Raw genomic sequence first — 13,437 nt, 5'->3', positions numbered from 1 at the left:
TTGAGGTGTGGTTTGATTCAAGGAACATTAACTCGTGTCAACACCGGTCCTTGAGGGGCACATTGGACACAGGTTTCCGTCCTTGCCGTTTACAGTAATCAAGAACCTTAGTTATATAATGTTTGGTTATACTGTACTTTAGGCTCAGACACACGTCCAATAGCGTTTGCTGGCCGAGAGTACTTAGCACTAATGAACGTAATTTGCGAACCGAGGACGCACCGATTGTACATGTAGAATCGAGTGACAAATGTCTGAACGATTGGCAGACGAACGCTAGATCCACATTCGGTGCGATGTGTGCAAACATTTAGATACATCACAATAACTAGTTATGTGAAATCTCCATTTTACAGTTATCAATGAATTGCCAGAGGAAAGGAAAACCAGTGGAACTGGAGCGATGCACTCTGCAGGAAATACAGCTACAGGCTCTTTCAATGAAGTGCTGAAGTCCCATTAGTAGTGCTGTCAAACAAAGCCCACATAGATATACACAAAAGCCTGGTTAGACAAGCCAGGCTTTGCCATAAAACCCCTATCATAAGAAACATCCGTTAAGGGCCCTGTGAGGTCAGGAGTTTACACTCAACCCGACAGGTCAGGGGTCAATCAGCCTCACACTGTCCCCTGTAAGAGCCTGTGTGTTTCTACGTCAGCATGTGTGTGTGTGGGTCCTCACCTAGCACAGTGCCATGGCTGTGTGCCACCGTCTCACCCTTCACAGAGAGCTGGACTTGGACATGCGTCTCCTCCACAGCGTTGAAGATGGTGATGCTCAGGGCCTCCTCCACACCAGCGCGGAAAACTGAGGGAGCAGCAATCAGGTAACCCCTAGTGACCAGGACAAAGTGTGGGCTTGGTCAACAAACAGTGGACCAGGGAAACTTTTGATCAGACAATACTTTAGTCAGTGGTTCACAACTCTGGTCCTTGAGGGCTTGCTGTTTTTTACAGGTTCTGATAAATAGATCATTCTCATTCCACGATGCTTCCAGCAGCACCCAATATCAACACACCAGTGGCCCCAACTTCACCCTCCTCCTGCCCTCCAAATATGGCTGTTCCTAAGGCAGTATTGACGAGCACACACGCACACAAACACACCTCAAGGGATTTGCAAAGTGAGATGAGGTTTAACTGCGAGGTTAGCAGCGACACAGTACCTGTCAGCCAATAGGGCTCTGCTCGAGTGTTCTCTTTGGGTGGTCTGAAAGCACTTCTGATGTAAGCTTATAGTCGTTGTTTTTTTAAACATAATGTGCAAGATTCCAGACAGTCATTCTGATATTTAGTCGAGGGAAGACGGCTGTCAGAAGGGTTGGAGGCCAAAGGACATCCTCAGATGCACATAAACATTCCAAAAGTCCAATTAAACTTTGACCAATGGTAGGCAAAAGACCACCATAAATGAGAGCAAGGGGTTCAACAGGCTTTAGTTTGGAGACATCAAATCAAATCAAATGAAAGTTTATTTGTCACGTGCGCCGAACACAACAGGTGTAGACTCTAACCAATAGTGCGAGAAAAAAAAAGAAGAAAAAAAATGTATGTGTGTGTGTGTGTGTGTGTAGGTAAGTAAAGAAATAAAACAACAGTAAAAAGACATTTGAAAATATGAGTAGCAAGGTTATATACAGACACCGGTTAGTCAGGCTTAGTCAGACATACTTAGGTTTCCATGTTGTACTTTTATCACACTATTACGTTACAATTACTACGGTGTTATTACATGCTCATTTCACCTTTTCATGAGTGAAACGCAACAAAAATGTGATTACATTATTTAAAAAGCAAGTTCTGTTTGTCATTCAGGTGACAGTTTTTCCAGACCTGGGAGCTCCCTTCTTAAACTTTAATCGAGATCACCCAAACTAGAATGAGCATGGAATCCGCCAACCCAATTGCATGTCTGAGTTTCCGATCATGTGTTTAGCATTACAGTGCTGGGAGCCAGAGGCTATCTAAGGCTATCTAAGTCCCAGAGTCATGAGAAAATCCCTTGGAAAAGGGGGGCTTTGAGAATAGCAAGATAATATGAGGAAATTGACTCTCAGGGTTTGATCTGCAGCAAGTTCAATCATCTCTTTGATAGGCCTGTGTCAGGTGCTGCGGACCATGCTCACTTTAGTCACACAGGCAGATGCACTGAACTTCACAGTGGTTTCTGCCTGCCTCAGAATTCAGTCTCCAATGCTTGAGGACTGATGTTATGTTGTTAGGAAAGCTGGTATTAGTCCTGTAGCGTTCTCTATGGTGTGGTGTTGTGGCCTCAGCACAGCTTGTAACCCTTCACAATTAACACAGCCAAATTCTCCACTGTTCAGGATTAGGCTCGGTCATACTGTTGACAGCAGCCCGACTGATAGCATCAAAGAGCCCAAAGTCAAACGAATTTCAGTAGAGATTTTTGTCAAACACAGGGAGGTGGGGGAACTAGTGGTATGGTACTATAGTGACCATAAGGAGGATAGTGTGGAGGATAGTTTTCCATTCATAGGAAATAATATGTACACAAATCAAGTAAAGCATCTCATTGCTCTTAGACTGTAAGCTCTTTGTCATTTTCTTCTCCTACCAGAGATAACGGTATATGAATGGTGTATTGTAAAATAAAACATGTACTGTTTTCTTGTTGTAAATGGGCTCTAAAACACTTCTCGAAGCAGAACTGGAGTCCTGATGGACCAATTTTATACAAATGACTTTATTTTTAACAGTTTAAATTTCGATTGTGTTGTTTATGCAAATAGGGAGTAGGTGAAAACTAATTAGAAAAACACAAACTTTTATCAGGGTTAATATTTGCTGCAAAGTCCTACAACGAAGGCACAAATAAATAAACAATTGGTGCTCAACCATTCGATTTGCATCATATAACCCAAATGTCGTCTGCCTATGGGACATAGTATACATTATAAAGCGTTGTAATAACATTTTAGAATTTAAAAAATCCCATACTTCTTGTGAAAACGTGTCGACAGCATCATCAATCCAACCGCAACTAGGGCGCTGAACGTGTCAAGTGAGTTCGATACATTGTTTCACGTTCATAGCATAATGAACAAACCCGCTTTATAAATCCATGTCATTCGATTTTTCCGAACAATCCTGAATTCATTCCGCAAATGCAAAATTCAGCTTGTACTGAAAATGAAGGGAAAAAAACAATACAAAACAATGCGATATGTAAAAGTAAAAATGTTTGCAATAAATTAAGTAGTGATTGATCTGTTAAACTAGGAATGAACAGAGTTGAAACAGTGTGGTTTTGCGTATTACAGTAAAAATGGCAACATGCTCATTTACAATAGAATTAGGTCAACCACTTACTGTCTTTCTTGTGCATAACTTCTGACGATGCAGATGAATAAAGTCCACGAGATACACGCTGTCCAGCAGGACCTCCACATTCTCAATATTACCCCAGTTTGCTGTGACGAGAGTTCTAAAGTCGCTCAGAGTTATAAAGTTCAGACTTTCACTCAACGCTTCAAATGTACAGTAGCTTCGACCAGCCTCTCATTCTTACGTAGCTTATTCATTGAGGCACTAATGTGTGAGCGCCAACTTCTGCCTCGAATCGGCAAGCAAGGATCATGTTATCATCATCCCACTTCGAGAAATCCCGTTTCGGGGCAACTGGCTTTTTCCGTCAGAGCTCAAGGCACATAGACAGTCCTCTTTTTGCGTGCCTTATTCACCCGCCTCAGTTTCGTTCTCTCATATTTCAGCATTACAGATTATTAGTGTCCTCCCATCCCCTGAAATGTAGCACGATAAAAAATACATCATGTTTATCAATTTATTTCCAGAGCCTTGGTGTTGTCCCTTTCTTCTCCAACTGTGCCTCCTCGCCTCCTTGACGTGTCAAAGCTTTTGTCCCGGCTGGTTCGAGTCAGAACAGCTTCTATAGCCTAGCTCAGGGGTTCCCAAGTTCTCTCACTCCGGGGCCCCTCTTCCAGAATTCATCCCGCGCGCGCACGCGCCAAGTCTATTTCTATGGGCACAGCACTGTTCATGACACAAACTGCTTGTTGGTGGAAATAATTTAAAGCTTAATTCCTGCAATTCTACACATTTTGTCATGGGTGAAAAATAAAATGTTGCAGTTTTAAAGCTACATTTCTTGCAATTTTATACATTGTGTCATGTCTAATGTGTATTCATGTGATATGACTAAATAATTACAATATCTATGTGCTAAAAAAAACGTTATCTGACATGGGCCAGTTGATCTGGACATTTGACAATGGCCCTGTCCTGAACAACAATAAAATACAGCTAAGCCCCTGCTTCCAATCTGTAAATAGCACACCCGACTACCTCATGCCCATATTATTACTTACCCTTTTGCACCCCAGTATCTCTACTTGCACATCATCTGCACATCTATCACTCCAAGTATTAATGCTAAATTGTAATTATTTTCACCTCTAGGGCCTATTCATTGCCTGCCTCCCTACTCTTCTACATTTGCACACACAACATAGATTTTTCAATTTTTCTTTTGTGTTATTGACTGTACGTTTGTTTATGTGTAACTCTGTGTTGTTGGTTTTGTCACACTGCTTTGCTAAATCTTGGCCAGGTCACAGTTGTAAATGGTTCTCAACCGGCCTACCTAGTTAAATAAAGGTGAAATAAAAATAAAATAAATACATGTAACAGTCTGGAGTAAAGTCTCTTTGCCTATGGCATTACATTTTGTACTAATCAGTGTTGAGTCTACTTAGCAGTCTAATTAATCCAGGCATGATCTGCGATTCAATGCTTGCAGTGCTCACACTCTCCAGATAAACCTTTAGCCCCCTCAAGTGGCAAATTGTGAGCACTGATAAGTGTAATACAGTCTGGACAATCATCTCCATTGAATGAGCACTTGCATACTTTCCCATACAGTCTTCCAGCGCTTCATACAATTCACAAGGATTCATTAGAAAGAAAGCAATTGTATTTAGCCGTTTAGTTACAGGAAAACAGCCTGTCACAACCCCTCTAGCCTCACATGACCATCCTTCCAAATGTTGTTTCATTGACTCATGTGAGAAGCCTGAACTTCTAGGCTACACCCACTCATACTCAACCACTGCAGCACTCACAAAATGTCAATAGCACTGGCAGAGAAGTAAAAATGCATGAAAGAAAACAGACTAAACTCTTCAAAAAAATAGTTGCTTTATTTTAAAACCATAGGTAGCACAAGTCAAAAACAATTACAGATACAGTATATAAAACATGGCAATTCATGTGGTTCTCTATATGACATACATTTCTTGTATGATCGCTGATCTATCATAATGAAATGTTTGATTTGTACAGAAGAGCAACTTTCTAATCACACAACATTTTTATGTGTAAATGTAACAGCTGTCAATGTTAAGGGAATATTCACAATTCACATTAAAACAAGTTTATTTAAAAAACAACTTAAAAATCTATAAAATCAAGTGCAGCTCAGTCTTCTTGGAGCAGGCAGGCTGTAGTTTATCCAATGTCCATGTCTGGTCATATCAAGTGCAGCCATGAATGATGCTACCAACAGTGAGATCCCTCTGCTTCCGGTCCACCAGATCATGAAAGTGTGCACACTGTAGCTTCCCAGCCTCTGGCTCAGTGAAGGAGGTCTTGGAGAAGACCACTGAGTCCCCATGGACTTCCACCCCATGGGCCTGGCACAGCTGGTTGGTGAGGGGGACGTCCAGGGCTAGGATGTGGGCCAGCTTGTGGAGGGGGAAGCGGCAGTTCTTGCTGCTGTGTCCGTGGCTGTAGATCAGCAACAGGTCCCTGCGACAGGTCTCTAGGTGCCGGTGCAGGGCACAGCTCTGCAGGAAGTCCAGCCTGTGGGCCAATCGGAGGAGTCGTACAGGGTTGCGTTCCATGAAGGCCCGGCTCACTGACAGGGCCAGATCCATGACAGGGGAGGAGCGTATCCGCTCTGGCAGCTCCATGGTGTGCTGAATGGCACGGCTTGAACCTGGATGTATTATACAGGAAATATGAGTCTTAAGAGAGAAGACAGTGCACAGTAGATCACCGTGAAGATCAACATGTAGAATCGTCTAGAAATTAATATAAAATGACTGACGACGTTCTGTGGTCAGAGGCGATAGGACGACCACCTGTTGCTTTTCAGTACACTCGGCTGTCAGTTTCTCTGGCGTTTCCTCTTTTAGTGACATTACAAGCTTGTAATTCGCAGTAACACCATCATTAATCATATGCAGCTCTTGTACACAATATTGGTCCTTTGGCCATTTCCTTCATCTCATATGTACCATTGGTGAACCCAACCCTGTCCTCAGAGAGGCTGTGATTCAATTATCTTTAACAGTCGTGCTCTGCATGTCAGCTATCTGTATGAAGACAGCAATTTACCATCAATTTTTTGTGTTTTTTACTCCCAAACTCCCAGTGGATGTCTCAGTAAGTGAGAGTAAATAAAAAAACAAGCTAGAACCTAACCAGGTTGTCTTGCATCTGAACACAATGTTGGCTACAATCCAGGGCCCAGAACTTACGAGTATTTTAACCATGCATCTTTCTTATAACGGGAAAAGATGCAACATGCGTTTCCCAAAACACCACACACAGAGAACAATCGCTAAGTAAGTTGGAGCATGTGTTGATACTGATAGGATCGAAAGGGTGTGCTGCTCTCAGATCAGCTTTCTCCATTAAAATCTTTCCTTAACATTAGAATTATTTCAGATCAGCTCCTAGAATGATATTACCACCTATGGCTGCAAATATTGAGGTGGCTTATCGCCAATTTGGCACATCATTGCACCAATGTTAAGCTATACATGAAATATGTTGACAAATTACAGAGAGTAGCAAAATAGAACTGATTGAACATTAAATGTATTTTAATATGATTGAAATGGGCCAATAGCTTACTGTTCATATTTTAATGCAGTTCTCGGTTTTTATTTGAAGCATCTTTTTAATCATCGCTTGTTTGTATCAACTGCAAAAACATTAGCAACTTTGTATTTGTAGTCAACTTTGTTGAGAGACAAATAAACCATGTGATTCTATGTTTAGCGGAGAACTGCGTATAAAGTGAGGTGGGAGGGCAAAAAAAGAACATCTAACGACGCATTTAGCTGTTCAACGAGTGGTCGGTGGCAGGCGTTAGATTACGAGTGGTCGGTGGCAGGCGTTAGATTACCGGTGGCAGGCGTTAGATTACCGGTGGCAGGCGTTAGATTACCAGTGGTCGGTGGCAGGCGTTAGATTACCAGTGGTCGGTGGCAGGCGTTAGATTACCAGTGGTCGGTGGCAGGCGTTAGATTACCAGTGGTCGGTGGCAGGCGTTAGATTACCAGTGGTCGGTGGCAGGCGTTAGATTACCAGTGGTCGGTGGCAGGCGTTAGATTACCAGTGGTCGGTGGCAGGCGTTAGATTACCAGTGGTCGGTGGCAGGCGTTAGATTACCAGTGGTCGGTGGCAGGCGTTAGATTACCAGTGGTCGGTGGCAGGCGTTAGATTACCAGTGGTCGGTGGCAGGCGTTAGATTACCAGTGGTCGGTGGCAGGCGTTAGATTACAAGTGGTCGGTGGCAGGCGTTAGATTACAAGTGGTCGGTGGCAGGCGTTAGATTACAAGTGGTCTGAGGCAGGCGTTAGATTACAAGTGGTCGGTGGCAGGCGTTAGATTACAAGTGGTCGGTGGCAGGCGTTAGATTACAAGTGGTCGGTGGCAGGCGTTAGATTACAAGTGGTCGGTGGCAGGCGTTAGATTACAAGTGGTCGGTGGCAGGCGTTAGATTACAAGTGGTCGGTGGCAGGCGTTAGATTACCAGTGGTCGGTGGCAGGCGTTAGATTACCAGTGGTCTGAGGCAGGCGTTAGATTACCAGTGGTCTGAGGCAGGCGTTAGATTACCAGTGGTCTGAGGCAGGCGTTAGATTACCAGTGGTCGGTGGCAGGCGTTAGATTACCAGTGGTCTGAGGCAGGCGTTAGATTACCAGTGGTCGGTGGCAGGCGTTAGATTACCAGTGGTCTGAGGCAGGCGTTAGATTACCAGTGGTCTGAGGCAGGCGTTAGATTACCAGTGGTCGGTGGCAGGCGTTAGATTACCAGTGGTCGGTGGCAGGCGTTAGATTACCAGTGGTCTGAGGCAGGCATTAGATTACAAGCGTTTAAGTGCAACGTTAATAACGATGGTTTTGGGGAAACAGCTCAGGAATTTACCGACGCTCCTAGGAATGTTCTAGCGACAAACTTATCTTAAAGATGCATTTGGGAGACAGGGCCCAGGGCTACTCACCCAGGTTGTAGAGGAGACCGAGGGCCTGGAACTCCTCCTGGTTGGGGTGCTTTCCACTGGTGTAGCATTCCAGCAGCCAGCTGAGGCTCTCCTGCAGGTGGGTGTCATTGATGCGGGGGTCGTAGAGGCGCAGGGGCTCCCAACACAGCCGGTAGGAGGCGTAGATCAGGAAGCGGACTGTCCTCTCCAGCACGGCAACACAGTCAGCGCCAGACACCCTCTGGATGATCATATCCTGTCTCACACTGCGCAGCCGGTCAAAGACAAAGTCATACACCTAGAAATGCACAGCACAAGAAGAAATGTGTTGATGAAATGTTGCATAAAATAAAATGACAAGATAACAGAAGGCATATAGTGGAGATGACTAGCCTCGGTCCATGGACGCAGTGTGGGGGAGGCAGCGATGTTGTCGACGAGGTAGAACACCGTCTTTAGCAGCACAGCTGGTGGTCGCAGGTCACTAGGTCGAGTGGAGTCCTTCCCTGCTGCAGGTCTAGCATACTCCTTTACCACTCCTGAGGGGTCAGCCCTGGGCCAGCGTTCCCGCTCAGTACCTGACAACACCTCAAATCGGTGCAGTAAGTTCTGGGCCTCCCTGTCCTGCAGCTCGCGGATAGGGCACATAGACAGGCAGACACCCCTGGGGACAGACTCCTGCCTCCTCTCCTCTTGCACTTCTCGCCATACCCCCTGGTTGTGGTGTTGCCTCCAATCCCTTTCCACAGGCTGTCCTCTCCTTCTGGAGTGGGAACTACTGAAGAGACATTTTTGATCAAGCCTCAAAATACTATCACTGAGAAAGAATAGTGGCAAGTGCATAACATTAAATAAGTATAATGGACGCAGCACTAGCGGTCCTTACAAAAGCATGTTCATAGCGGGAATTGCATTATTTCATCCTTCTAGCAGCTTTACATGCAAGGTTGCCATTCAAAAGAACTAGTACGAAGAAAATGCCAGTCGACTAAGCACTCCCTGAATGTATAGCTAACGTTAGCTAGCTAGGCGGTGTGCTTGCTTGCCAGTGTTAGCTTACTGTACCGCGACTTGATTCTACAGAATACTGTACAAGATTATTTTCTTATCCATTTTCTACGAAGCTACAGATCATTTACAAATTCATCTTAAAAACGTGGATAAACACTTATATTTAGATCAAACCAAACAAAAACTCACAAACGACAGGACGTTCTCTTGTTGTTCATTGGCCAACTGTGACGCAACAACGTCACTTGCCAGAATGAGCCAATAAGCAACAACGAATTCCACGTTTATCGCGATAGCTCCTACGTCACATCCGGCGAACGGAACTTTAGCAATAATTTGTCACATGTATCAATTCAGTAACGGCGCTACAATGTATCCTTGCAGCAATATCATACGGATACAAATATTTACAATTGAAACACTTCCGAGGTGACGGAAATGTCTTACAATATCAAGTCACTTGAAAAGTATGTAAAATACATTACATATTGAGGTATACAATTTATTATAAAGTTTTACAAAACAATCCCCATGTTCAGTAATTAAACTATGTTAACAAAAACTATAGACTGTACATGCCATACAAGGTTCTCCAATGCTGCTTCACTGTTTGGGGCACTTTTTGGTCAAGCCAAGCCAATCTGAACAGTCTGGCAACTGACCAGCGATGACAGCTCCACCAACTCTGAAAGACCCCTGTGAAGAAGGAAATCCTGTGGTCACCAAAACAAAAACTAACCCACTACACATTCATTAATTGTTTATTATGTCTTTGGAAAACGTTACAGTGTCTTGAAGTGACACCATAATGTTAGTGTGTTGACCAGTGTAAACACTTAGCTTATGCGTGCATACACATACAGTAAATCAGTCAAAGGGCAAGACTCACTAATAACAAGTTGAAAATTCATAATTGCTTCAAAACACTTAAACAAAAAATAACGTCTTAGGTCTCTAATCTATAGTCTTACCCTGAGAGCTGATGTTCTGTGCAGCAGCTTTCATCCCTCTCAGGCACTCAGCAGAATTCTCATTGTCATGCTGAGCTCCCTGTGTGCACTGCAGTAACACTTCCTCACTCAATTTCAGGCTAGCAGTGACTTTAACTGCATGGGTAGGACACATTCAAACGCATTCATTGGAAATCATATCCTATGCGTAAGCAATAAATACATTTTTAACTCTGATGTAGGTTTTTCGCTTCACACCAGTAAAGAAAGAATTGAATAATACCAACCCAGAAACGTAATTCTGTCCCCTTCAATGAAGAAGTTCTTCACTGGCAGCTCATGACGTGGGTGTCGACTGTGGTGGCAAAAGGCTTGTATTCCTGTGTGAACTGCTTGATAGCATCAGCCACATGAGTTAGCGCTGTGATCAGAAAATATAACATTGTTTGATTGTTTTACATGTTACAAGCAATTTATCTTTTATAATTCAAATCAACAACGATCCCACAATGATAACGCACGTAAAACAAACAGGATAACATTTTTTCCAGCTTCACAACTTGTTTACATAAATCAAAGATTGTTTAGGATGTATTGAGAGAAATTACCTCTGACCTGTAAATAGAGCTGGTCATCAAGCTGCTTATCAAGCTGCTTGTTCTTCTCCAGGAGGAGGTACTAATGCTTCTTCTCATGGACTTCCTTCCGTAGCTGCTCCTCTTCCTCCATCACTGATAAAATACACCCCCGCCTCAAATTTCTGGCTATTATTCTCCATCTGAAATTAAACAGAACAGAGTAGATTAAGAAAAAGGTTCATCCTAATGGGCGAAATACCAATAGAACATGTTGTCCAATTTAGAAATCTTTTCATGTTCATTGTTCCTTTCAGGTTCCACTGCTGTGTTTGGTAAGACTGTCTTGTCTGTAGTATAGGTGAGACATGGCATGTTAACTTATTGTTGGTTTGTTATCATCATGATCTGAATAAAAGGACAGTTTACCTTTAAATGGCAGATACATCAATGTCTGGGCGAAGACAGTGAGCATCTAAGATTGTGGATTGCAGAATACTTGTTCCAAATTGTGAAGACTCAAGGACACTGGACATCATTGCTGGAGGATAAAAAGTGTTGTGTTGCAAGTAAGCATATCATCTCAGACTTGGGCTCTCAACACTTAACCAACTCCACATGGCCAAAGACATTGGGAAAATAAACAGGTTGCCCATGGTAAATCACAGCCAAACATCTCACTGATGACTGGAAGCACTCACGAGTAGGATTGTGAAATGACTGAGGAGCCATAGAATGCCTTGCGGGAGAGCCCACCTGTGGTTTAACACCACCTGGTTTAGGTGGGGTAGGCCTTGGTGGCATGAAGGTGGACTCATTGGTGAGGGAATTGTTCTGTGGAAAAGTGCATGGGTGCAATGAGTTAAAATTATGAGAACTCTAACTACTAATAAAAATGTTAAAAAAGAAGAGATCAGCATTTGACATTAACTCATAACACTACCTTGGCGAGAGGTGCCATTCAACAGTTCCACTGTTGTTGTTCTTGCTGTTTTCACTCACAGTTTTGGAACTGGAAATAACATAAAACTTGAAACATGTAGCCTAAGGGTAAATGCAGCTAATAAAAGATGGTGAGATACACAAGATAGTGACAGCACATAAGTTAACCTTACGTATCAGTACAGCTTTTCTTGTAACGTGTCTACAACAACACTGCTAGTTAGCAGCTGATCACAGTTAAATTGCATCAATTAGATTCATATTTTGTAAACATACAATTATATTAGCATTATACACGGTTGAAGAACAAGTTTATCTATCTAATTGAATCTCCAAGCATAGGTTTCTGACTTTTAGAAACAGATGGAGGTTTCTTGACTGCATTTTTCTTTCAAGTGAATAGCGTGTACAATAACTTTAATGTCCGGCTTGAAACAAATCCTGTGATGATGATAGTGATACATTCTTTGCCTGTGTTACAAACCCTGTTTAGAAAATACAATATTGTTTTTTGAAATTCAAAATGTACTTATGAACTCGTTTAGGTTTATCTACAATAAATATAGACCACTATTAACGTTAATTGTATGTAAAATGTTGTAGCCATAGCTATTACATTATTAGAGGGGTTAAGCTATGTCATAAATGGTTAAGTTATATTAATTGGGAATTTACATCAAAAGTAGATTTTGTAGTTTAGCTAAAACTCACCCTTTCCTTAACCTAAGTATCCTAACCTGCAACATTAATTATCCTAACCTGCTGTGTAAGTTCTCCTTAACCTGCTACTAAAAGTCCATTTTGACAAAAGTTGTACCACTTTTAGACAAAACCGTCATAAACCCGCAAGTGGTCAGGAAGAAATCCAAACCAGTCTAACTGGAATGAATGGCAGTAGAGGCATAATCCTGATATTTATGCATGAAAATAAAAGTAAGGCATGTGATGTATCAGAAATTGTGTAATTATTGTCAACTAGTGACGGGTCGTTCGCTAACGAGTCGGCTCTAAGAGCCGGCTCTTGTAGGTGAACGTTGGGAGCCGGCTCGCATATCAGAAGAGCCGAATCTATTTATAAAAATATTTAAACATTAAGATATTAATCATCAAAATATTTAAATGAATAGAATTAACTAATTCAAAGAACGAAAAAATAAATAAAATAATATAGGTCTAAATGCTCAAGCGCACACACATTCGTTCTGACTGTCTGCTCAGACTAACAGCCTCACCTGTTGTTCCTGTCAATCAAACACGCAGTGTCAACCAATGAACCAAAGACGCGTGAGGAAGGGCCAAGCCAACTCACTCACAGTCACACACTAAGCAGCCGAGGAGAGAGAGGAAGGACAGCTGTGAAAACAACAGCTGGAAAATGAGTCGGAAGCACAGTAGCATTTGGATGCATTTTAATAATGTCGACAATGTTAGAGCACAGTGTAGAATTTGCCAAAACAAAATCTCATATAAAGCCGGTTCTACGCACAACCTACACCGGCATATGTGAACTGTGCACCCAGCTGTGAAGCTAGCTGTAGCGGAGCTTCCAGAAACTAGCGGGCCTGCTAGTGATAGTGGTGGAGCTAGCGTATCCACTCAGTCAAGTAGGCCTACTCCACGACCCACAGCAACGCAGTCTTCTATGGACCAGTTTATGCCAAAGTCTATGTCTGTAGCAAAACAAGGCCAAATTGATATTGCATTGG

At 42.7% G+C, this 13,437-nt stretch overlaps 2 protein-coding genes across 7 annotated transcripts in view; both read right to left on the bottom strand.

Annotated features, from left to right (window-relative positions):
- LOC115158271 (C3 and PZP-like alpha-2-macroglobulin domain-containing protein 8) overlaps positions 1 to 3,954 on the bottom strand; it is a 45,754-nt gene extending 41,800 nt beyond the window's left edge. The window contains exons 1-2 of the mRNA XM_029707020.1: positions 3,334 to 3,954; positions 683 to 834 (exon numbers count right to left, since the gene is read on the bottom strand). Coding sequence (XP_029562880.1) covers positions 683 to 834; positions 3,334 to 3,413 — 232 coding nt within the window. The 5' untranslated portion in view covers positions 3,414 to 3,954. The remainder of the gene's footprint in view (positions 1 to 682; positions 835 to 3,333) is intronic.
- Positions 3,955 to 5,161: 1,207 nt separating this feature from the next.
- sac3d1 (SAC3 domain containing 1) lies at positions 5,162 to 13,040 on the bottom strand. 6 transcript variants are annotated; one of them, XM_029707012.1, is made up of 11 exons: positions 12,964 to 13,040; positions 11,733 to 11,801; positions 11,491 to 11,623; positions 11,219 to 11,330; positions 10,830 to 10,992; positions 10,502 to 10,635; positions 10,236 to 10,370; positions 9,849 to 9,960; positions 8,647 to 9,031; positions 8,275 to 8,551; positions 5,162 to 5,977 (listed from the first exon to the last, which is right to left on the bottom strand). In XM_029707012.1, exons 7-11 carry the CDS (start codon positions 10,267 to 10,269, stop codon positions 5,514 to 5,516), a joined length of 1,272 nt encoding a protein of 423 aa, XP_029562872.1. In that variant the 5' UTR covers positions 10,270 to 10,370; positions 10,502 to 10,635; positions 10,830 to 10,992; positions 11,219 to 11,330; positions 11,491 to 11,623; positions 11,733 to 11,801; positions 12,964 to 13,040; the 3' UTR covers positions 5,162 to 5,513. The 6 variants fall into 6 exon arrangements, with proteins under 6 accessions (XP_029562872.1, XP_029562873.1, XP_029562876.1 ...); XM_029707013.1 differs by having other exon boundaries at positions 11,546 to 11,623; XM_029707016.1 differs by lacking the exons at positions 9,849 to 9,960; positions 10,236 to 10,370; positions 10,502 to 10,635; ... (3 more) ...; positions 11,733 to 11,801; positions 12,964 to 13,040 and adding an exon at positions 9,454 to 9,503 and having other exon boundaries at positions 8,647 to 9,028.
- Between the last annotated feature and the right edge of the window lie 397 nt (positions 13,041 to 13,437).

This window comes from Salmo trutta, chromosome 22 (genome assembly GCF_901001165.1).
Source record: "Salmo trutta chromosome 22, fSalTru1.1, whole genome shotgun sequence".
Taxonomy (NCBI): domain Eukaryota; kingdom Metazoa; phylum Chordata; class Actinopteri; order Salmoniformes; family Salmonidae; genus Salmo; species Salmo trutta.
The sequence above is the reverse complement of the archived record's forward strand: the minus strand, read 5'-3'. Positions and strand labels throughout refer to the sequence as shown.